The sequence below is a fragment of the Alligator mississippiensis genome, chromosome 5 (assembly GCF_030867095.1).
Source record: "Alligator mississippiensis isolate rAllMis1 chromosome 5, rAllMis1, whole genome shotgun sequence".
Taxonomy (NCBI): domain Eukaryota; kingdom Metazoa; phylum Chordata; order Crocodylia; family Alligatoridae; genus Alligator; species Alligator mississippiensis.
The window spans coordinates 23,781,793-23,807,218 of record NC_081828.1 but is presented as its reverse complement, the minus strand read 5'-3'; the positions used below and the strand labels follow the sequence as shown (position 1 = coordinate 23,807,218).

At 42.1% G+C, this 25,426-nt stretch overlaps 1 protein-coding gene across 9 annotated transcripts in view; it reads left to right on the top strand.

The window, feature by feature from the left end:
- Nucleotides 1–25,426, top strand: part of USP33 (ubiquitin specific peptidase 33) — a 71,725-nt gene that overhangs the window by 8,007 nt on the left and 38,292 nt on the right. For 8 of the 9 annotated variants that reach the window (XM_019489091.2, XM_059727967.1, XM_059727969.1 and 5 more), the window contains 8 exons: nucleotides 35–166; nucleotides 1,479–1,532; nucleotides 5,155–5,217; nucleotides 9,653–9,805; nucleotides 12,405–12,504; nucleotides 16,582–16,651; nucleotides 17,950–18,063; nucleotides 19,629–19,707. In XM_019489091.2, coding sequence (XP_019344636.2) covers nucleotides 86–166; nucleotides 1,479–1,532; nucleotides 5,155–5,217; nucleotides 9,653–9,805; nucleotides 12,405–12,504; nucleotides 16,582–16,651; nucleotides 17,950–18,063; nucleotides 19,629–19,707 — 714 coding nt within the window. In that variant the 5' untranslated portion in view covers nucleotides 35–85. Of the gene's footprint in view, nucleotides 1–34; nucleotides 167–1,478; nucleotides 1,533–5,154; nucleotides 5,218–9,652; nucleotides 9,806–12,404; nucleotides 12,505–14,036; nucleotides 14,123–16,581; nucleotides 16,652–17,949; nucleotides 18,064–19,628; nucleotides 19,708–25,426 lie in introns of those variants that run through there. The other variant, XM_019489095.2, reaches the window with a different exon arrangement.

Below are 25,426 nucleotides of genomic sequence, written 5' to 3'. Positions count from 1 at the left end.
CCAAAGGTTATACTTTTTTATTCCTGTTATGTAGATATTGCCTGCTCTTGAAAGCTGCAGGAGTTGGGGACCTACTGCTTTTAAAATGTCAGCACTCGGCAGCGATTGCCCACACTTGGAATCAGTTGGTGAAATAACAAAAGAAGAATTGATACAAAAATCTCATGTGAGTTTCAAGTTCTTTGTTTGCTTCCATACTTAGTTGAGATTACTTGGGTGTTTTAGGTATGTGGCTTGTCAGTGATGGATTGACAAATTACTATATGTGCAACACATTCAACTGGGAAGTGTTACAGTGGACAAAATATTTATGTTGAAGGTTTGCTACACAAGTTACTGTAAATTGCAGTGTATGAAATCTGAGTTGTAGTTAAAGTAAAAGTGAGAAGGAAGAATGGGCCTTATTAAACCTTAAAAATACCTTCATATCCTGCATTTAGAAAGCATCCTTCTCAGGGATTGTTAATTTAATAGGGAGTTTCAGGAGCTGATTCCTCCTACCCATAATTGAACAGACAAATTATACCTTCTATTTGCAATTTAATAATATCCATAAACTACAGTAACTGCTTACTTGACAAAGTAATGTAATGAAAATTCACATATGTTTAAGTGGCTACTTATGCTTCTAGAAGAGGATAAAGGGGAAGGAAGGATCACCCCATAACTAGCCAGCTCTTACTAGACTCTGATGGCCTTTGTGATCCAAAGGCCACTGTTTTGAGACCGTTTGCCCCATCTACCTTTATATATTATTGCTTTTATATATTGTTATTAAACAAGGCAGCCCTAGCATTTAGTAATTTATAATCTTGATAGCTACGATTTGGCAAAAAATCCATTTTATTTTTTTTTGCGTATGGTGCTTTAATTAAAAGTGAATTTCATTTACATAAAAGTGCAACAGTTGTCTACCTGGTTTGCCACTCAGAAGTTCAACATTACAGAAATGAGTAGCAACACAGTAAGCTCTACAGATACTATTACACTAATGTTATGATATATTAGTTGCTTGGTCCTATTCTAAGGGGAAGCCAGGCCCTTATGTGATCTTTTAGTTTAAAGTGTTAACAGGTTTTGTTTTGGTGTCGCCTTGAAAACCTAAGGTCAGATGTTAGATATATTTAAATGTTATATTTTAAATTATGTTTTAATGGTAAATGGAATATCACATTTTTATTCTACGTATAAAACATTTCTTTCAGTGTCTGTCCTACTGTAGAATGGTTACAAGATTAGGAGAGTTTTGATACATTTTAGTAATCAAAGTGAAATGAAAACTGAATTGGCATCCACATTATTTTTGTTTTATAAAGATTAATCTAAAAATGGTAGGCTTGATTCAAAATAATGTGCCACTGATTTATTTAAAATTATTTTGTAGTACTAATGATTTTTTATTTTGCCTTAGAGTCTTATTTTCTTGGACTGTGCAGCCTTACTAGTGAAATAATTCTTTGTTCATATTTTATCAACAGGGCACTTGTCAAGACTGTAAAGTCAGAGGACCAAATCTTTGGGCATGCTTAGAGGTAAGGTGATCTACCATATAGTGAGACGCAAGGTTGTCATCTGATGAAGCTATAGCTGAAAGTTTGCAATACTTCTTGTGTAAATATTTAGAATGGGTTTTAAAAAAATACTTTAGACCAAAGCTTGTTAAACAAGCTTTTAGCTTTAAAATGATTTGCTTTGTAATAAGATTCAAACATACATCTGGTAGCTCAGAATCTTAATGTGCATAAAATTCAGCTTTGGAAAGGCTACTGATAGCTATTAGCTGTTGTCTGTGAGTAGTATGTGAAGTAGTATTCACAAAGCCTGTGTTTTTCTGGGCAATAAACTTGGCCAAACAAATTACCTATCTTGAGCTCTTATATAATACCAATAAAGTGTGCGCTAATGGGAAACATGACCTGTCAGTGCACGGAATTACTTCATAATTATCACCAAACAAAACAAGTAGGTTAAACTTTTACTCAGACTTTTTAAAAAACATTGTTCAGGTTTGACCTCATTTATTCCACATGCAACCTCTGCCCTGTTTTCTCTTAAAGTAATGTAGAAAAAAATCAGTCTCACCTCCATCCTTGGTAAAGTCTTTGAAAAAATTATCAAGGCTCACATTTGTGAGAGCCCAGCAGGGCAAATTATGCTGAGGGGAAACCAGCACGGGTTTGTGGCGGGCAGATCGTGCCTGACCAATCTAGTCTCTTTCTATGACCAGGTTACGAAACGCCTGGACACAGGAGGAGGGGTGGATGTCGTATACTTAGACTTCAGGAAGGCCTTCGATACGGTATCCCACCCCATACTGGTGAACAAGTTAAGAGGCTGTGACGTGGATGACTACACAGTCCGGTGGGTGGCGAATTGGCTGGAGGGCCGCACCCAGAGAGTCGTGGTGGATGGGTCGGTCTCGACCTGGAAGGGTGTGGGCAGTGGGGTCCCGCAGGGCTCGGTCCTTGGACCGATACTCTTTAATGTCTTCATCAGTGACTTGGACGAGGGAGTGAAATGTACTCTGTCCAAGTTTGCAGATGACACAAAGCTATGGGAAGATGTGGACACGCCAGAGGGCAGGGAACAGCTGCAGGCAGACCTGGACAGGTTGGACAAGTGGGCAGAAAACAACAGAATGCAGTTCAACAAGGAGAAATGCAAAGTGCTGCACCTAGGGAGGAAAAATGTCCAGCACACCTACGTCCTAGGGAATGACCTGCTGGGTAGCACAGAGGTGGAAAGGGATCTTGGAGTCCTAGTGGACTCCAAGATAAACATGAGCCGGCAGTGTGACGAAGCCATCAGAAAACCCAATGGCACTTTATCGTGCATCAGCAGATGCATGATGAATAGGTCCAAGGAGGTGATACTTCCCCTCTATCGGGCGCTGGTCAGACCGCAGCTGGAGTACTACGTGCAATTCTGGGCGCCACACTTCAAGAAGGATGCGGATAACCTGGAGAGGGTCCAGAGAAGGGCAACTCGTATGGTCAAGGGCCTGCAGACCAAGCCCTACGAGGAGAGACTAGAGAACCTGGACCTTTTCAGCCTCTGCAAGAGAAGGTTGAGAGGCGACCTTGTGGCTGCCTTTAAGTTCATCACGGGGGCACAGAAGGGAATTGGTGAGGTTTTATTCACCAAGGCGCCCCCGGGGGTTACAAGAAACAATGGCCACAAGCTAGCAGAGAGCAGATTTAGACTGGACATTAGGAAGAACTTCTTCACAGTTCGAGTGGCCAAGGTCTGGAACGGACTCCCAAGGGAGGTGGTGCTCTCCCCTACCCTGGGGGTCTTCAAGAGGAGTTTAGATGAGCATCTAGCTGGGGTCATGTAGACCCAGCACTCTTTCCTGCTTATGCAGGGGGTCGGACTCGATGATCTATTGAGGTCCCTTCCGACCCTAACATCTATGAATCTATGAATGTAATAATCTTTTCTCTAGGACTAAAATTTAGTGCTGCTTTATTCTCCTAGCTATAGACAAAGTGATGTTCTATTTTTTTAAGTTGGAAGGAGACAATGTTGCTTTTGATAGAACTGTCTTTCTGTGCTGTGAGAGAAGAGCAGTTGAATCAGTGATGCCTCTCATAGGTCTACAAACCTGGAATACCTATCTCAGCAGAGATTAACTTCTTTTCTGTGGGTTTAGATGCACTGCTTATGAGCACTCGAACTGAAATGTGACAGAACAGCCACTTTGCTTTTATTTTAAAAATGTCCTTTCACCCCCCGTTGTTCCAAGTGAATCAGTTGCAGGGAACAGAGACGATTTTTTTTGCTATTCCTGTCACTAGAGAGTATTCTGATTTAAGGATTATTAGCTTTAAATTAAGCTTTTTTTTTTTTTTAAACGTAACAAGTTACCTCAAAAAAAAAACCTTTTAAAAGGAAGAAGTCAAAGTGGAAAGATGTGGGGAAAATTGGAATGACAGAAAAATGACAAAGCCTAAAAAAGGTATTTGCTTGTTTAAAAAACAAACAGAACAAACCAAAAAAACCCCCCAGATTTTTATTTTTCAATTTACAATTTATGTTGTCATTTAATCTGGAAAGCATGGATATGTATTAAAAATTTTAATATAATTTCCTACCAATATTTCCATAGGGCAATTTAAAAATCACAGTAAGATACTACAAAAGAGGTGTCATGTTGTGATATCTCCTCTTCTTGGATGATTTGGCACCTTGCCGTCGCCCTTGTGCCTAGCAAAGCAACTCAGCTCGTGGTGAGATCCCAGCATGATAGACACCTTGTTGTGACTTATTGCTTAACCACTACCTATGGTTATTTTTTATAAATGGCTGAAATTAAAGTGTTGGAAAACAGTTAATATAAACATACAGTTGCTATTTAATTACTTTAAGTACCAATACTTTACACAAGCACAATATGTGTATGTGTAAATCTGTGTGCATAATGGCATATATACATTTCATAGAATGCTTTGTTAAATGCCTGCATTTAGTGCTCATGGAAATGAGAGATTAATATCTATGGCTTGTGGTTAGCATATTATTGGCAGCTGCAAGATTCCACAGCTAGTTTAGCAAATGCATTTTAAATCAGAGCACTTGAACTGAGAGCTTTGCATTTTGTAGTTCAATCACAGCACATAATTTAAAGCTGAAATGTTCACGGATGTTAACCTTTAAAGGTGATAGATCCTATTGATTTTAAAATAATGTGTTATGGTCATTTGATATGATGTACATATAAATGCACACTTCTATAATATCTCAAAATTGTTGCTCTTCAGGGTGTCAGACTTTGAATTAGGAAAATTAATAGCTGACATGTTTCCTGGTTTTAACACTAGCTTGTACATTTGATTTTCTTTATTTAAAAAAAAAAAGTTAAAATGGCTGAAGAACTCTGCATCAGAAGCATTATGTCTAATCCTAACTCCAGAATCAAGAGTTAAATCTTGCAGCAATCTTAATTTGATCTGATGGGCTGTACTCATTAAAGTACTTAACTTGCATGATTCTTGCTCTTTTCAGGACCCTTCAATCATAAGTGTTGCGAATTAAAAATGGACTTGGAAGCCTTAACACAGTTGTTCTTTGGGTTTGCATTTGACATCTAACATACTGTAATGCAATGTACTCTAATTCTTCTCAGTTATTAACTTCTCAAATTTTGTTCAACAGAATAGATGTTCATATGTTGGCTGTGGTGAATCCCATGTAGATCACAGTACCATCCATTCTCAGGTATGTACATATGTTTTCACTTTAGCTTTTGTAAGCAAAAGCCTCCATGTAGTACTGTCCCATTATGTTAAAATAGTGACTTTTACTCTAACTGGTTAGTGAGAGTAATATAGTTACAGTGATTTTTATTTTATTTAATTATTTATTTATTTTTGCATCTTGTCAGTACATTCAGTACCTCGGGAGTAGTTTTTCCCAATCAGAAGCTTTGCTATTTGTCAGTGCTTTTTTTTGCCCTTGGGAATCGGGTCTCGCTCATTGAGAGGCCTTTATGTTTATGCAGTATTATCTATTTAATTTTGCTATGTAGTTCTTCTCTGTAATATTAACTGCCCATACAGCTTATTTTGGTGTTAACAGTGAACTCTAATTATGCTGCCTTAGATTTCAGCATATTTTCTCTTTTGACAATTTTTAACAGAAATTCTTGTTTGTTACTGTTGGACCTAGTTATTGTCGGGCTGTAGCAAGAAAAAGGAGTTCTTTGTTTTCCTGGATGCCAAAAGCTTGAGCTTCCAAAACCTTTTTCTTCTGCTTGACAGCTTCAGTAGAGAATCTGGATAAAGTAACCAATTTTTTTGTCAAAATCAGTAATGAGAGAGGCTGCTGACTGAAAGAAGGTGAAAAATTGACCTTTCATAGTTTGGAGGTTCTTTTTGTATAATTGTGGTGTACTGTGCTGTTTGTATTTCCTCAACTCCTAATAGTCTGGTCTGATGTGTTTATAAGTTTGAAAGATTTTATTTTCATCCTTCTCAGACATAACTTTTTCAACAGGAATGTCTTTTTGTTTGTTTTTATTTTCTAAATGCATTGCTTCAGCATATGTGTAATTCTTGTGTTTAATTGTCTGCAACAACTGGATGCTCTTATGGACTAGCTTATTGAAGTTTTTCTGTCCTGATTGGAATCTGCAGTGTTTAAAACATCTGGTTCTGGTTAGGTGATGAGAAAGGACTGTCTGAAAAGCTGTGCAGGTCTTTGAGCCTTTAGAGAAAAACGTATTCTATGCAGAGAAACTGGCTGCTGATTACACCTCTAGTGTATTTCTTGCCTGCTCTTGATAGAACTTTGGAAACTATCCTAGACAATATCTGCATGCCTAGAAAAAATGTAGACTTATTTATTTGCAATTATAGTTAAGCATATTTAGTCTAGTTCTAATATAATAAAGGGCTTAGTTCATCTGTCTGTCTGTCCGTAACACAGGTGGAGTACTCTGACCGGTTACTGAAACAACCAATCAGAGTGCTCCAAGAGCATTACAGACAGGAGGCAGTAGCGGTGGAGCACTGCCATGACAACAGGGATGGATGGGGTACAGCAGGCTGCCCCCCCCAGCCCTACTCCCTGGAGGTGGCAACAGTGCAAGGTGCTGGCAAGAGGGAGGCTGTGGCGGTGGTGGTTAGGGTTAGCAAGCTTCCCTGCCCCCTCCCCATCATTCTTAATGGGCAATTACTTGGTATATTTATAAATGTGTATCCCTCTTATGCAATGTATGTGAGACAAGCTGTTTAACATGTCTTTTAACAAGCCAAGAATTTGTCTTAAGTGGCTGTACTTTTAGTTGTGGGAAAAGCACAGCACAGTAATGCATAATTATGACAAAGGCTGCTCTGTCTATGGGTGGATGCACTAAACTATTTTACACTGAACATGTTTAGTGTGAACAACGTGGAGCAGTTGCAGATAAGCAGCTCTTCTGGAATTTTTGTGGCTAGCAATATGCTTCTGTAGACCCATGTTCTGGAGTCTTAAATGCTGCTGTCACTGCAGTAAGTAAACTAAGCACATTTTATGTCAAATAACCCTGTAGTTGCAACTTGTTTTTGTTTTTTTTTTTAAGTGGAGTTGCTACCTCACTTTTCACAGGAGGAAATTATGTTTTTGAATGTTTGTAAAATAAAGGTGATAGAAGTAGCCATTTGATAAGAAATTACTATGAATCCAAATTTAGTGACACTACCCAAAGAATGTGTACAGAAGTTTAATACATTGTCGGACAATTGGAAGATAGACATTTAGCATTTAAGGAAATATTAAGTCAAATATTCTGGTGCCAGTTATCTAGTCAAGGAATTCATAAGACAAATGTCTAAGCTACCAGAAGACACTAAACAAGAGGTACATGGGGCTTGTTCTTGGTGAAAACGGAGCACTTGCCATTCCTTTAGAGTGAAGTAATTTACTTGTTGGGTTGCAGTTTGTAGCTTGTGGAGTGTGGAGGCTGTGTATGAGTACTACAGGAGTCTTGCAACTGATGTTGTACGAGAGTGTCTTTGCCTCTGATCACATCTGAGGCCCAGTTAACCACTGGGGCTAGGGACAGACATTACACACAAACCGGTTTAAGTGATCAGAAACTGGTTTGAACCTGTAACAGAACAGACATTCAGCGCACATAAACCAGTTTGAAAATGGCTGACACCAGAGCTTGAGATAAACCTAGTTGAATGTAGTATCAGACTTAACTGATTTGGGTCAAACCGGTTTATGCAATGTCTGTCCCAGTCTCCTTCCTGGTTGAAGTTAAACCAGAATCCTCCAGCATCCCAGATGCTTGGCAGCCCTGGGCTGGGTTCTCTGCTCCAGAGCATGACTGGCCCCACCTCTGTTCCCTTGCTGAAGCTGCGGTGGAGACTACAAGTACAGCAGTGTCTGCCTGGCTTCCACCTTGCCCGAGCTCCCCCACCATTCCCTGCTCAAGCAAAGATTTCCCCCCCTCCCTTCTCCCACAGCACGGACTGTAGCCAGCATGTGGTATGATAGCTAATGCGGAGAGGTGTCTGTAAGGCAGACAGGACAGTGTCTGCTTAGGGCTTTTTGGAGCTCATCAATAGGTCAGCTGGTAATGTCCCTCGGTTCCTTCCTCCGACAAAGTTGTTTAAGAAGAGCTTGAACTAATGGAAGAGGCTTTTGCTTTCTTGATGGGTTGCTTGATGGGGTGTTATCAACGCCCTGCTGGGTCCCTCACTGGTCAGGCTTTTTGAATGCCTGTCCCTAGCCTGAGCCTAAAGGAGGAATGAGGAAGCAGAGCTGATCTAAGTAAAAAGGCTGAATGAGCCATCAGGCAGAATTTTAAACGGGGAGTTTGTTTCTTTAACAGTAGGTAATAGGAAGAGAAGATGGTAGCAATTGAGGCAACAGTAGGAAATAGAAATCGCTGAAGAATTGCAGCCTCAGTACAAATACTTTGATGCAGAAGCTTTGGCATGTTTCTTGTGCTTGAGCAGTTACCCAACTGAACATTTGTATGCGTGGAAAGTCACCTGATAGAATCCTGGAAGAATAGAGATTCAGTTGCAGAACATGGTCAGATTCAGGCAGGGGTTTGAGGAGGGGAAAAAAGACTGCACAGACATTTCAAGGTTTGCAGAGACCTTCTAAATAAGAAGACCTGGAGATCAGACTAGGAGGAATTGTTTAACCATGAGATTAAGGCAGAGGAACAGGCTTGCTACATTGGAAAATGGAAAGAAGAAAGGCAGAAGCTGAGCATGCAGTAGTAGCTAGAAAGAGAGAAGCAGCTAGCCCTATAGAGAGAGAGAAGAGAGCTGGAAGCTTAGAAGCAGGTAGTTAGCTGTGGTAGTTGGAAATCAGTCAGAAGGCAGGGTAGATATGCACCTTTATAGACTAATTAAGATTTATATAGAGAGCCCAAGCTTTCATGTGAACCCAAGTTCACTTTATCAGATGCTGTGAAAAGGACATGCAGAAAGCAGACTAAGAAGGAGACGGAAGTAAAATGCAAAAGATAAGGGGAGCAGGTAAAAGAGAGAGGTAGGGGAGTGGAGCTGTGCTAGGATACACAAGCAAACAGGCTTTAAACACTTGGGAACAACGAGGTCACAAAAGCTAATCCAGGCAATGAGATAAAAATCCATAGTCCGTGTTTAAACCATACTTAACACAATCCAGTTTGTGGATGATTTCTTGTTCTACAATTTCCCATTCAAGCTGTTTTTTAAACCATTTTTTTTGCCTGAGAACAGCAATCCTGAAGTCAGAAATGGAGTGTCCAAGGTAGCTGAAGTGTTCTGCCACAGGCTTTTGTCTTTCTGCAACTGATGTCAAATCGATGTTCATTCATTCTTACATGTAGAGATCACCATGTGGCTCTCATCCATCCCTCTTAGATACTTGATTAACAAGTAGAAATACTTTTACTATGGACACCATCGACATTTTGCCCTCTTTTCTGATTATACCATTAGTCAGATGTGTGTCAGCTTTGACAGTGATTGTGATGTGATTAGTTTCTGTTGCTGGTTTGTACCACTTTACTTTAAAAAAGGAGTCTAGGATTTCAGAGACAGCTAAATTACTGCTATTTTCAATATGAATATCATTATCCTTATTTTAATAGTTTTGTTTATGCTTGTATTATCCAGATGCATTTTTCCATGTTCCTAATCACTTTTTTTTTCTGTTGTAGGACACACAGCACTGCCTAACAGTCAACCTTACTACCCTCCGTGTCTGGTGTTATGCATGTAGCAAAGAAGTATTTCTGGATAGAAAATTACGAACTCGTTCTCCATTACCAAATGCAAGGTTATCTCACCAAGCACAAGAAAATAGTGTACAGGTAATCTTATAAACTAGTCAAATACATACAGACCTTTTTTAGCTTTGTAATTAAAGCCTAACTTGATTTTTGACAGTGTTGGAGAATAATGTACTTTTTTTCAGGATATTTTATAAAGCTGTCTCTGAAGACTAAGCTATCTGCTCTAAATCTTTGTATAATATAGCCTCCCAAGAAGACTGGTACCAAGTATATTTAATCCTCTTTTTTTAAATCTATCATATATTGGAGGTGAAGAAACAATGCAGATTTACATTTGAGGTTTTCAAATTGAAATAGTTTAACTTTATTTCCTGTCATCCAGGATGAATGCAACTGTCTTAGTTACAGATCTTAAGGAAGCCATCTATTACTAGCTACTATGTAGAAGAGTCTCATGTTTTGTTGTCTTCATAGATCATTTTGCAGCAGTTTAAGGTACAAATTCAAATGTAAAAGTGTAGTGATTTTTTTTTTTTTAAACAGCCCAGGCAAACTGTCCCTGTTAATTTATCTTCTAATATGAGGAGATACAGAGGATTAGATCAACCGTAATTTTTTTAAATCTCTTTATAAATGACAATTGAGGTTCATAATTGTTTTTTCCTGGAAAAACTGTTTCTTGGTGAACAATGCAGCTTCAGTTGCATTTATTAATCTCATTCTCTTTGGCCATCATAGGTGCTTTCCCAGGGGACAGCAAGAAATAGTCTGGTTCCTTTTTTTAAAATGCACACAAGCACTTAATAATGACACTATGTTTTCATAAAAGTTATGTTATGGTTCAGTTCTGTCAGGGGTGTCAAACCTTTTTGGCCATGTGGGCTAGATGACCAGCAGGGCAAGCAGCAGCATAGATTTCATAGACATTAGGGCTGGAAGGGACCTTGGAAGATCATCGAGTCCAGCCCCCCGCCCAAAGGGCTGGAAGTCAGCTGGGGTCATAGGATCCCAGCAAGATGAGCATCCAATTTTATTCTTTAAGGTGTTCAATGTAGGTGCTTGAACCACCTCCAATGGCAGGCTATTCCAGACCTTGAGGGCTTGGACAGTAAAGAAATTCTTCCTTATGTCCAGCCTGAAACAGTCTTGCCGTAGTTTATAACCGTTCAACCTCGTCATCCCTTGGGGCGCTCTGGTGAACAAGTATTAATCTCCTGAGCGCTGGCCCTATTGACACAGAAGTTCAGACAGTGGTGGGAGTCACTGTTATTTTATAGGCTGGTATTTTGATTTAATTAAGTCAACAGACGGCTAAATTTACTTGTGGAGCAGTTAGTTTGGTTAAGCTTTTGTTCATGTTTTTGTGTGGCTAGGATTTAGGAAACAATGAAAATTACGCTAGAAATCTGTAAATGCAGAAAAAAATACTAGCTAAATTGTTACAAATAAAGACAACAGAAGCAGAGCAAGTAATTTCAAGGTTTTCTTTTTAAGTTATAGTATTAAAATAAACTGCACTTCTTTATCTAAAGTAGGTACTTAGTTCCTAAGAGCAGGAGTGTTGCTTTCACATAGATTATATTTCTACTTTTGTAACATATTGAAGCACCTGTATTTTCTGTTGAAATTAGTAAGCATTAAGAGCTCTCAGCCCTTCCCAAGATAGGGTTCTACAAACAGTATTATGCACAGTAGCACTGGCACGCTAAATTATTTATATATAATCTTTAGACATGAAACATTTTCTTTGAGAAACTGTGGCAGAATTTTCCTGTAGAAATGAAGCTGACTGTTGCTTTATTGTAGAAAAAAACAAGGATTGGCCTTTTCTCTCTTTAAATGCCTGCATGTTAAGTAAAAAGCAAGGGTTTTTTTGGTAATAGCTTTTATTAGACCAACTGTATAGTTGGGAGAAATGTTAGACAAGCTGTCTGGCACAAAGTGCTCTGAAGAAGAACATTTTGTGCCTCAAAGCCTGTCCAGCTTCTCTCCCAACTATATAGCTGATCCAGTAAGATACCACCAAAGAACCCTTATTATTACAGTAGTCCAGGAAATATGCAGCTACGAAAACACTCTAGTATTACTACTGTTTAAATATCTCCAGTTTTTGTTTCTACTCTCCAAGGAAGATGCATCATGTAAGGAGAAATTAACATAACTGGTGAAATTTTTGTTCCCTCTTTTTGCATTCAAATGCTAAGGTTTCCTGTTCACATTCTTACAGAAAGAAGACACAATGCGATTAAGTACTTGCTTGGCTCACCTTCTGTGTTTCTTTTGATTAAATGCAGTGGGCCATCTGGTGGTAGAAGCAAAAATGTATATATAGATTTTCATGTAATCCTCTGTAAAAGCAGTGTTTATAATTGTACAATAAACTACAATGCAGACGTACTATTCCTAATGCAGTGTCATGACATTTTGCAACATTTGGCCTTGCATTTTGGTTGACTCTTTTTCTTAATACCTTACAGTCTACAGAAAATGGTTCAGTATTATGTTCTTATCCTGAGAACTTGCCTTAAACTTTTGCTTTAAGTAAAGTAAACTCCATTCTGGCTGCATATATTCAGTGCTGTTTAATTCATAGTCACATTAGTAGAAATATGCTAACATTTAGAGTAATTATAATTTAGAATAATCATGCTTATGTTTTCCCCTCTCTTCCAATGAGGATTTTAAAATACCTGGTAATCCAACACTGAAGATTCCTCTAGTTGCTGTATTTGATGACTTGGATATCGAGGTGGAAGAAGATGAACTGAGGACAAGAGGTAATAGAACTGAATGATTAAACCCCTTACAGTCAACTAATTAATTGGCTAGTGTTGGGTCACACCTTCACGTAAATAATTGTGTCCTGTGTGTGCTAGCTCTCCTCCTAGTAATTATCCAGATACACATTCTCACTTGTGGATATGCTTAGCTTCTGAGCCTTTGACCAGAGACTTAGCAGTACCCACAGAGTACACTCTACCCCACTCCCACGCTGAGAGGTCAAAGGCAGCATACTGTTAGTTTCTCTCAACTACCTGCTTAGGACCAAACATATTGCTGTTCTTTGTTGATGACTAGTCCTTTGAATCCTCTCAACTGTTCTTTATCTTCTCTACCTTTCTATTTAATCCCTTCTACCCCTTTCCCCTTAAGGGGTTGAGGGTACCTAGTTTTTTTTATTTTTGCCCTACCTGCTTTGTCCCTGAAAGTTCTTCTCTGTGCTCTGCAACACTGCCATGCTGGTCTCTCAGCCACATTTAGGATCAGGCCCTTCCCTTTACCTTCCCGAGAAGTTCTTCAAACGCCATTTCCTCTTATGTGAGACATATTGCAGGTCCCTATACTGCCAGGGTAAATCTTGCATCTCTGATAAGTGTGTTGTCTACTGTTTGTTCAAGCCAGGAACCAGAAAGGACAGTTAAGGATGTTTCTCTTTGATAAGTCACTCTGTTGCCATTTGGATTCAGGTTCTTAAAGTATCACCTGGCATTGATGCCTCCAGTGCTGACTTGCCCTGGAGACCCTCACTATACCTAGCATCCTGATCCTGAGGGAGATCTCCAATCAAGGTGTCAAGTGAGAGGGCTGCTTCATCTTCTCATGTCTGGGAGGATTCTGTTTTTCAAATACCCACAATAGGCTTATATTGTCCAACACTGGATCTTCAAACTCTGAATGGATATAACACTTGGAATCCCAAAGGGGGATTGTTGAGCACTGGGCAGTATGATGCTGTCCCTGTCTCCTGGCCAAAATCTTCACTACCCAGTAAGGGCTCAGTGAAGCTTGTGGTGCAGTGAGTCCTCAACAATTGGCAATATCAGACACTGTTCACCAGTTGTAATTTCATTGTGACCATGTGACCAAGCTCAAAATCATCCCCTTCGATTACAGAGAGCCAGCTGGTTGCTAAGACTGCCTTGCAGACTGCCTGTGGATGCAGGAGACATAGCCTCTCCGATCTATGGCTGTTGTGAAAAGTCATTCTACCAACATGATTTTGATTTACCCAAAGATAATCAGGGGGCAGCTGAAAAACTGGCAGAAGAAGAAATGGAACTTTTCAGCTGCAGAGGAACTACAGAGGAGAAATTCTGTTTCTTGAAAGAGTTGTGGACCAACCTCTGGCTGCTAGAGGTCTACTCCATTGCCTGAACCCAGATTTTGCTCTTAGAGCTACACCAGCTATTGGCAGCTGCACTTTTCTCCATGTATACATCTACATCCTGCACTCTCCCTTGAAGTCTAATATAATATGGGTTTTTTTCAGTTGAGAGGATGGGTGGTCGAAGTGCATTCAGTACAGGTACTGCTAAGGCAAGAAGTGTCTGGTCAAAGGCTTAGGGTCAAACATACCCACAAGTGAGAATACAGCTCAAAGAACACCAGTTCTTGGTAAGTAACTTCCTTTTTTTCACTGGACTAAAATTGATGTCTCTGTCCCCTCTGGTCAGAGTGTAGTTATTAAACTTGTTCAAGCATATTTTTTCTTTGGGATGCCTTATATTAATGCTTTCTGTATTTTGGATAACCCTTTTGGGCCAGCAGTTCATAGCAATGGGGTTTTTTTCTTCTTTTTTTTAAATTTTTGGCAGTTGTAGATTTTAGCTAACATAAGTTACCCATGCCACATATTTAAGTAACAGAAACTGTTGTGAAGCCCAATACAAAGGGTTTATTCTGTCGTTTAACAAGTGAGCTGTATCATAGCATCTCTTCAAAGTTTTAAATTGATATATCAATGTGTTTTATATTTGTATAAATTTCCTTAGCTTAATCTGCTGATCATATTTTTCTCAGTTGCCTTGTTAAGATGACAAGACAATTTCTCACATCAGTGATGGTGAAAGATATTTAATCTAGTTCATGGACCTTGTTTTTCTGCTCTTTCTCCACTCATCTACACCAGCCTCCCCACTGTCTCCCTGCTGTTGACCCAAAAGGCTTTTCCTCTGCAGTTAATGCCATCTGGTACTGCTTCCCTGTGTGCTTCCACCTTGCCATTTCACCATCTGTTCTTAAATCTTTGAAAAATCTGTCTTTTATCCCCTTTTAGTGCCTCCTAATATTCTTCCTTTGCTTTTATTTGTATTTACCTTATGAATGTTTTGGAGATACAGCTCATATGAAAGTTGTACAGAATAAAATTGTTTTATTTCCCATTATCATTAATTACATGTATACATTTTCCAAGCTCTAAGGTTTATTTGAACAGTTATTGAAAAACGAAATCTTCTATTTGATTGCACGGTTAAAATGACAGATCTCACATACAAACAGAACACAACTGAACTGATTAAATCATTAAATGCAAGTAAAATTAAAGGCTATATAGAACTCGACCTTTATAATCTATCTTTATATTTCACAAAAAACTGAAAAAATACTATGTATGAATGAAAAGATCAAATAAAATACATTCAGTGTAGGTACCATAATCAGCAAATACCATAGGTACCATAATCAACAAATAGTAAAACAATATGTAGGGGTGCACTGTTAAAGATTTTCTTGGCTGGTACCTATAGTCGATTATTAACCAGCCGTATTGGCCTATACTGATCCAGTAGCTGATATACAGGAATGCAGCCTGGCAACTTGGAGAGCAGTGCCCTGCAGGTAAGTCTGTGGAGGGAAAGGGGTGAAGGTGGGGCAGATTGAGGCCCTCACAGTGAGGAAGGGAGTGGGGCAGCTAGGGCAGTGAATGGGACCCTGGGGCCAGAAGCAGGACAGAGCCAAGGGTGATTCATCAATAGGGTGGAAGGGGGCGTGGAGCAGTGTACCCCCAAGGGAGGCATGGGGGGTATGCCCCCCTCCCTGAATTTGTGTGCAGGGCGCAGGTAGGCGCGCATGTGGGCAGCAGTGGCACTGGGAGGGGTGGCTATGGGGTGGCTAAGGCAAATTTTGGGGTGGCTATAGCCCTCCACTAGTGTTGCCCTTGCTCAGGGCACTCTGCTCTGGTGCCTCTCTTGGGAGCCCTGTGCTGAGGGGAGGGCAGGAGACGTAGCCAGCACAGGGCTCCAGAGGGAAAGGCAGCAGACCAGAGTGTACTGAGCAGGGATGGTGCTGAGGGGGAGCTAGAGCCACCCCCAACATTTGTCTTAGTGCCCCTGTATCCACCCCTCCCAGCAGAGCCACTGCCACATGCCCCATGCAGCTAAGCCTGGCCCAGCCCTGTCCCAGCCCCCCCACTGGTAAGAAACTGGTGCCATCCCAGGTCCACAGTGGGCAGCCCGCCTCTGCCACGTGCAGAAATCCTGGGGGAGATATGCCCCCCACACTTTCCCTGGGGGTGCATGCAGCAGCGGGCATCTACTCCGTCTTCTCACTTGTGTCTGTGTCCTACTCTTGGCCCCAGGGTCCTATTCGCTGCCCTGGTTGAGCAGCCCCTGCCCCACTCCCTCCCTCACTGCGGGAGGCCTCAATCTGCCGCCCCCCCCCCGCCATGCCTCTTTACCCCCACAGACTTAACTGCAGGGCAGTGCTGCTGGGCTGCATTCCTAACTGCATGCGTGCTGCAACTCCGTGCATGCACACAGCATTTATCAGTGACAATTATCAGCTACACCAGCAAAAAAAAGCTGATAGCTGATAATGTTAATTTTCCTTTTATCAGAGCCAATCCGACGTACAACCAATATGTTGGTATACTTCTAACAATATTTACTCTGAGATAATGTATTTACTGTCCAAGAATCAAATTCTGTTTTCAGCTATACTTTTGCAACAACATTGGCTTTAAAATGTAGCTGTGTAGAATTGGACTAGTATGTCTCTTGATTAGAAAAATGTTATTTTTTTTTATATATTTTCAAGAAAGCTAAAAATGTAACTTTTTTTTTCTGTTCCCACAGGTCTTACTGGTTTGAAAAATATAGGAAACACTTGTTACATGAATGCAGCTTTACAGGCTCTTTCCAATTGGTAAGGAAAACAGCCAGTAAATGTAAACTTAAATCTGATATGAATATATACATTCTTCAGTGATCAAACCCCTCTAAAACCAAAGTAGAAACTTTAGAGGGAAAAAATCATACCTTTGTAGACTTCATTCTAAAATGTTTAGTAGCCTCAGTCCTGTGACCCTTGATTACATTCTTCAATTCCTAGGATCCAAGTCTTAAAAACAGATCAAAGTATTTCAAGATCCTAGTTAAATTCTAAATGTTAATCAAGAATGATTAGAAATTCAGTGAGACATAATTTAGAAGGCTTAATTTCTAATCTTACTTGCAAGTCAGAAAAGGCAGCATAGCCATATTTATTTGAAAGTGCTTTGAAATTTAGGGGTTTCCCACTTACTGTTTGTTTAATGTTTCTAGTGATAAAATAGATTAAATGACTTCTCTCTGTGTAGATTGCCAATTAACGTATTGATTTAGAAGATGTAGTTGATTTTCAATCTTTGTATTTATGTACAAACACCAAAAACATAATTAGACACGTCTCTTATTAGGTTAATGGTTTGTTCCTTAGCTACTGTTTTTTGTTTGTGACTTTCCCACCTTGAAAACCATGGGAAAGGACTGGTTTAATACTAATACTTAGTTCATACATTATGCTTTTTCCATCAGTGAATGTCATAACATTCGAAAATGGAGGTATCATTACCTTTATTTTATAGATGGGAGAAAGTGAGGCACAGAATGACTCATCCAAGGTGTCTCAGCAGGCAGAATATAAGAGCAGTCTTCTGAGTTCCTGTTCAGTGTACTCTTTACTTCCCATTAATTGTTCTTAGGCTTTGACATGCATTTATTTGTAGGGAAACAAAGGCATGTATTCTAGCTAAGGGGTTCACATGGGGTTGCTCTTTCCCTTCATCTGCCCTCAAGGGAGACTGTGTCAGTAAGCCCTAATCACTGACTTCTTGCCTGGTTCCCCCTTCCCTGGCAAGGACAGGTTGTCTTTGGCAGCTGCTCCTCCAGGACCCAGACCCAGATTAGGAGCAGCAGCTGTTGGGCACCACCACTGCAATTCTAGCATCTTTACCAGATGTCAGGATTTGTGTGGAGGGAGAAGAATATAGTTGCTCCTCCCATATAGCTTCCCGTGTAACTGAATAGCTGAATATGTCCTGAAGGCATAAGAAATAAATCGTTGTGTTTAGATGTTAATGAGGTGTTGACCAAGACTAATTATTATGAGTTGGGGGAATAGGAGCTCACACTTTTCTTAACACCACTTTAAAATAATGGGGTTTTTTTCTTCCTTATTATCAGTCCGCCTTTGACACAGTTTTTTCTCGACTGTGGCGCCTTAGCTCGAACGGATAAAAAACCAGCAATTTGTAAAAGTTACCTCAAGCTGATGACAGAACTTTGGCACAAAAGCAGGTACGCTGTTGTTTCCACTGCAGACCATGTTATAAGTAAACTTCACATGGTAGTACAAGCCAGGGGCAGATTTGTCTTTTCTGATTTTTCAGAAGAGATATTACAAAATCTGCAAGTTTCATTTTAATTGAAAATAATAACTCTAAATAGGTATGTGTTCAGTTTCAGAAGGCAGTATTTTAGTGCAAGAGGTACACAAGAGGCTTTTCTGTATATATAACGTGACACTCGAAGAGCATATTGCTAAGTCACAACTGTGTCCAACTTGCCTTCAAATTTAGTAGTGTTTTTTCTCTTTACATGATAACTGAAATGTCTTGATATTCTGCAGTTGAACCCATAATCATGAAAAACAGCTTTATAGTTTCATTTTGACTTCCTTAGAGCCTTAGCAGATGTTATTTTATATGCAAGGTTAAGATGACAAAATGTGAATGGTCACACTCGCACCATTTGTCACACTATAAAAATTGTGACTCGTCACAAAAATGGCAGGTTGACAACAAAGAGGTTTCTGTTTCAAGCAACAACTTCTTTGCCTTTCCAGGACAAGTTTAGTATGTAGCCAGGTCTTAGTCACACTACTCTGCACCCCCCCCCCCCCCCCCCCCCCCCCCCCCGGTTTCACAGTGCTCTGTTCTGCCTTTTCCCCACCAAGGGAAAAGGAAGGAAGGAGGGAGAGCAGCTGGCTTCCTGATAGCTATCTCCCTGCTGGGCAGGCTGTCAGGAGGCTTTCAGGCTGCTCTGTCTCTGCTGCCAGTAAGTGGCAACAGGGACACAGTTGTAGTGTGGACAGCTGTGCATTTGGCCCCCTGTCACCTGGGGCAGCATGCAGGCTGCCCTGTTCCTGTTGTTGTGTGCTGTCAGGAGCCTACTGCACAGTTTCTCTGCCTGGTCAGCCCTTGTTGCGCCAGAGTGGCTTGCAAGGTGTTCTGTCTCTATTGCCACTCGGTGACAACAAGGGCAGGGTTACAGCAATCGCAGACTCAGCGGTTTCCTGCCCCATCCATCTGTATTGCCTGAGAAGGCTTGCTGGTAATTATGCATACACAACTTTAAGGGACTGCTGTAGTATCAACAGCCCTAAACCAAAGACCACTGGATCCACGCCTGGATGCTGCAGCTGGTACAATAGTAACAGGCTCACTGACATGCTTTGAGGATCAGCTATCTGGCTCACTGACTAGCTTCTTTGTGAGCAGAGGGCCCTAAAGGACACCTGTCCTATTTCTCTGGGGGCATTTCTCCTATCTCCCCCTGGCTGAAGACTCTGCCTTTGTGGCAACTTTGTCACGTTCAAGCCAGGGAGCTGTGCACATGTACCTACACATAGCACTCAGTATCTTGTAGTGTTATAAACTTTGTCACTGTACAGTAATAATGTTTACCAGGACTTTCGTGCAACAAAGCCTCCCAAGTGGCAAATAACAGTGTCCTTTTATGAAAATTTGTGCAATGAGTTTCCAGTGCCTGTGTTCTAATTTACTTCCTAATAAACAGATCCCAATGAAGGTAGAAAAATTGAAGTCCACTTACAATTTTACTTTTTTTAACCTCTCCTCCAGACCTGGTTCCATTGTTCCTACAAATTTGTTTCAAGGAATTAAAGCCGTAAATCCAACATTCCGAGGCTACTCCCAACAGGTAAGATTTTCTAGCCTTTTACTCCCTATTAGAACAATGAAATAGAACTACAAGACTCAGGTAGGTTCAAATGTAAGATTCAAAGCATTACACATTAAGATATAGTTATTTAAATTACATTAAACATAACCCTTTTTACTTTTTATATGCTTTTTAGGTATATATCTCCTAACAATCAATGGGTGCATCCACACATGTAGGCATGTGTGCTTGCAGCAGCTGAAATAGAAGCAGCACAAATTTGAGCCGTGGTTTTTTGCCTCAGCACATGTGCCCGGACATGCATTTTGTTGTGAGGCAAATTGTGCCACTTGGGGCAAAATAACCCTGCCTGGCTCCTCCCAGATCTGCAGCCAGGGGGAGCTAGAGGCTGCGGCCAGAACCTGTGTTGCCCCTAGCAGTATAAAAAACTGCCCTGGCAAGTAGCTGAAGGCTACTCACTCTCAGAAGCTTCTGGGGCCCAGCCGATTGGTACCTGGTGACACTACCCCTTGTGCCAGCTGGACTGCTTAAGCAACCCTGAGAGTTCCCTGCACCCTCTACCCACTGCAGCAGTCTGGCAGTGGCAGCTGCTGCCTGGCTGTGACCTGCTGCAATGACTGACAGCATGTGGCCCCAAGACTGCATGCCTGCCAGACCCAAATAGAGACTTCATAGCCATTAGAGGCATCTGCACCTCTGGGCCAGGGGCAGTTGGTCTTTGCGGTACTACTGCCATATGTGCCACTGCCTGGCCATCTGGGCAGCTATTGCCTGGAAGATGTTCTCAGTGTGGTGGCCTGCTTTGAACTAGTGAAGCATGTCCTCTTGGCTTCAAGTGGCCAGGAGGTCAGCCACCTCCAGCTGGGTCCCAGGTGCCAGCTCTGAGTAGGCTCCTCTGCCTGAGTCCTGCCACCTGCCTCACTAGTAGGAATTCTGGTGTTCCCTATTTAAAATCTGCAAAAACTGCAAAATCCCTGATTAAAAAAAAAAAAAAAAAAATCCGAAGTCACTCCTTAAAATACCCTGAAATCCATGTTCTTTCACAATTAAAACGAGAGAGAGAGAAAATCAGTTGGGCAGCGTTTTATTGATATATTTACAATTTTAAAGCAATTTGAAAGCCTACCAGTGCCTCTGTCATCATAATAAAATAAATTCTAAATATCTATACAGTTTGATATTTACTTTTGGCTTTTTTGTCATTGAAAAATCAGAGCTACCCGTACCCCCTTTGCTCACCAAGGTGTGCGGCACTGAGCAGCACTGATATGCCAGTGCCCTGCCCCAGTCCCCTCACTCCTGACCCACAGGGCCAGGTTTGTGGTGGGGGTGTGGAGTTTGTTGGGTGGATTGCAGGGGGGACTGTGGGTATGGGGGGGCATATGAAGGGAGCTGCTCAGGATGGGTGGCTCCCCTGCCCCCCACAGCCTTCCCACATTGCTCATGGACTGCTTCTCCCAACAGGGGCTACAGCCCATCAACAGAGGCCACATGCCCTCCTGCAGGGGCTACAGTACCCCCCATCCCCCTGCTCACTCCCCCAGTTCCACAAACTCACCGGCAGTAGCAGCTGGGACCAGGCAGAGGAGCAATCAGAGCTGGGAGAACAACTGGGGAGCTGCAGTTGGGTTCCCCGCCCCGCCCCAGCAGCTTACCTGTCGCTGAGGTTAGGTGCCTGCAGCCTTCACTGCTGTTTGCCCTGCACAAGCAGGAAGCATGCCATAGAGAAACCCTGGCTGGCTACCAGAGCGGCTCTGTGGAGGACCCGAGCCTCCAGCTGCCTCAAGGCACTTTTCGGGACCGTGACCTGCCCTGTTTTTTCCTCATGGGATATTTTTTAATACCTGGATCTCCAGGTATCAAATTTGAAAGTTTTTTTTTTTTTGTTCCTGGTGTGCATCTTACAGTGTCTCAAAGGGCTTTGAGATACAGCAAGAGGCACGCGCAGGCTCGTGTGGACGTGCCCAGCTTCTCTTAATTGCAGCCTTCCCTGCTCAGCCCAGCTAACAACTGCTGAAAAGCCTTGTGACTGTTATGAATGCCTCTTTTTCTTAATTTTGGGAAATAGCAGTGGAGTGGTTAATATCAGAAGCACTTCTTCACCTGTAGTAAAGATGACATGCAAGCAGTTCCAGAAAATGGCACAAGGATTTTCCTAGATAAAAGAGTATAGCAAAGCAAGTTTTTACCATGTTCATTTCATCCTGGACTATTTTAAAACTGAGTTTAGGTTTTGCTTGTTTGTTTTTTCTTGTTTAAATGGGGAGCGTTTTCTGCAGCTGTTTTAAAGTATTTGTAGCAGTCAAGCATTAACTATTTGGCATGTGAGGTCTTAAAACTGATGCTCGTGCCTTTTAGGTATTTTCAACCATCTCTTTTGCTGTCCCCAGCAAGCACTTTTAAGTTATTTTTTAACACATTTTTTCTTCCTTCAGGTCTAGCTAGAAATCATTTGCATCCTTATTGACCCCTGGTTCTCAAAGGTGATGTAGTCTCTCTGTGCTAGAAGTTGGATAGCCCATAACATTTATCAGGAGATATCTAGATCCTACTTTGACCCATCAAAACAAGTCATTGCTAAGTTCCCCAGGGACCAAACACAGCAACTCTAAAATAACTTGGACATAACTTGGACAAGTTAAGAGGCTGTGACTTGGATGACTACACAGTCCGGTGGGTGGCGAATTGGCTAGAGGGTCGCACCCAGAGAGTCGTGGTGGATGGGTCAGTTTCGACCTGGAAGGGTGTGGGCAGTGGGGTCCTGCAGGGCTCAGTCCTTGGACCGATACTCTTTAATGTCTTCATCAGCGACTTGGACGAGGGAGTGAAGTGTACTCTGTCCAAGTTCGCGGATGACACAAACCTATGGGGAGAAGTGGACACACCGGAGGGCAGGGAACAGCTGCAAGCAGACCTGGACAGGTTGGACAAGTGGGCAGAAAACAACAGATTGCAGTTCAACAAGGAGAAATGCAAAGTGCTGCACCTAGGGAGGAAAAATGTCCAGCACACATACAGCCTAGGAAATGACCTGCTGGGTGGCACGGAAGTGGAAAGGGATCTTGGAGTCCTAGTGGACTCCAAGATGAACATGAGCCGGCAGTGTGACGAAGCCATCAGAAAAGCTAATGGCACTTTATCGTGCATCAGCAGATGCATGATGAATAGATCCAAAGAAGTGATACTTCCCCTCTATCGGGCGCTGGTCAGACCACAGTTGGAGTACTGCGTGCAATTCTGGGCACCGCACTTGAAGAGGGATGCGAATCCTGGAGAGGGTCCAGAGAAGGGCCACTCATATGGTTAAGGGCTTGCAGACCAAGCCCTACGAGGAGAGACTAGAGAACCTGGACCTTTTCGGCCTCTGCAAGAGAAGGTTGAGAGGCGACCTTGTGGCTGCCTATAAGTTCATCACGGGGGCACAGAAGGGGATTGGTGAGTATTTATTCACCAAGGCGCCCCCGGGGGTTACAAGAAATAATGGCCACAAGCTAGCAGAGAGCAGATTTAGACTGGACATTAGGAAGAACTTCTTCACAGTTCGAGTGCCCAGGTTCTGGAACGGGCTCCCAAGGGAGATGGTGCTCTCCCCTACCCTGGGGGTCTTCAAGAGGAGGTTGGATATGCATCTGGCTGGGGTCATCTAGACTCAGCACTCTTTCCTGCCTGTGCAGGGGGTCGGACTCAAAGATCTATTGAGGTCCCTTCCGACCCTAACATCTATGAATCTATGAATATGCAGAAGATCATTTGTGCTCAAACCTTGTCTAACCTCTCCTCTAACTAGGTCTAATAAAATGTATTGCCAAAATAATCCTTGCTTAGGTTTCTGGGTGACAGTAGGTGCTCTCCAACAGCCTAATGTTATCCTGGTCAGCTTATTTCTAGTGTGCAGAAGAATAAATTCTTTCACTTTCCTATCAAGATTAGGAAATCAAAAACATTCCCTAATTTGTAATCCAAATCTCCATTTTTCTCTTTCTGTAAAGGACCAACCAGTACAAGTGATTTTAGGTGCACGTGTATATATGCGTAAATCATTAGACAGGGAGAGGCTCACTTAAAACCAGTTGGTGACAGCAGCTCTAACTTGTAAGCGAACAACAAAATTGTTACACGTGCCAAGCTCTAGTGTCAGCCCACCACTGCTGACCATCCCAATCTCAGCTTTTTTTTTTTTTTTTCAGACCACCAAATCAATCTGTCTTGCTCACTTAGGTTATTCAGCCCCAAACAGAATAAGTCATAGATTTCATAAAGATTAGGGCTGGAAGGGACCTCGGAAGATCATTGAGTCCAGCCCCCTGCCCCAGGGGCAGGAAGTCAGCTGGGATCATAGGATCCCAGCAAGATAAGCATCCAATTTTCTCTTGAAGGTGTTCGACGTAGGTGCTTGAACCACCTCCGATGGCAGGCTGTTCCAGACCTTGGGGGCTCGGACAGTAAACAAATTCTTCCTAATGTCCAGCCTAAAACGGTCTTGCAGTAGTTTATAACCGTTCAACCTCCTCATTCCTTGGGTCGCTCTGGTGAACAAATGTTCCCCCAGATACTGGTGGTACCCCTGATATGCTTAGTATCATCAGATACTAGATCAGATCAGGTAGCCATCAGATCACCCCTGAGACTGCACTTTTCCAGGCTAAAGAGTGGAAAATAAAGAGTTCCATAGCTAAAGAGTTCCATAGCTCTCAGCCTGTCATTGTAAGGTCTGTTTTCCTGACCTCTGATCATGCGCTTGGCTCTTCTCTGTACTCTCAAGCTTCTCCACATCCTTTTTGAAGTGTGGGGCCCAAAACTGGACGCAGTACTCCAGCTGCAGCCTCACCAAGGCTGAGTACAAGGGGAGAATGACGTTCCGGGATTTGCTTGAGAATCATCTATGGATGCAAGCCAGCTTTTTGCTCACTTTACTAGCCACAGCATCGCATTGAAGGCTCATGTTCATCTTGTGGTCAGTGATGACCCCCAAGTCTCTTTCTTCCATAGTGCTAGCCAGCATAGCACTGCCAAGCCTATAAGGATGCTGCAGGTTTTTCCTCCCAAGGTGGAGAAACTTGCATTTTTCAGTGTTAAACACCATCAGGTTCTTGTCCGCCCATTTGCTGAGCCTGTCCAGGTCAGCCTGGATCGCCCTTCTGCCTTCTGGTGTGGATGCTTTGCCCCGAAGTTTGGTGTCATCAGTGAACTTGGCCAGTCCGCTTCTAACTCCAATGTCCACATCATTAATGAAGATGTTGAACAATATGGGTCCAAGGACAGAGCCTTGGGGGACCCCACTGGTCACAGGGCACCATGACGATTGACTTCCATCAATTACCACCCTTTGGGTCCGACCACGGAGCCAATTTCCAAGCCAGTGGATCATGGAAGACCCAAGGCCACAATTGGCCAGTTTCGCCAAGAGGTGATCATGGGATACCAGATCGAAGGCTTTTTTGAAGTCAAGATATATGACATCAATCTCTTCTCCCTTGTCCAGGTGATAGGTCACCTGGTCGTAAAAGGAAATGAGATTGGTCAAGCATGAGCTACCCGCAACAAACCCGTGCTGGCTATCCCTCAGGATGTCGGTGTCCGCCAGTCCATTAAGAATGGCCTTTTTAATATACTTTTCTAAGATCTTCCCTGGGATAGAGGTCAGGCTGATGGGCCTGTAGTTTGCTGGATCCACTTTCCTCCCTTTCTTGAAGATAGGCGCCACATTGGCCTTCTTCCAGTCTTCAGACACTTCACC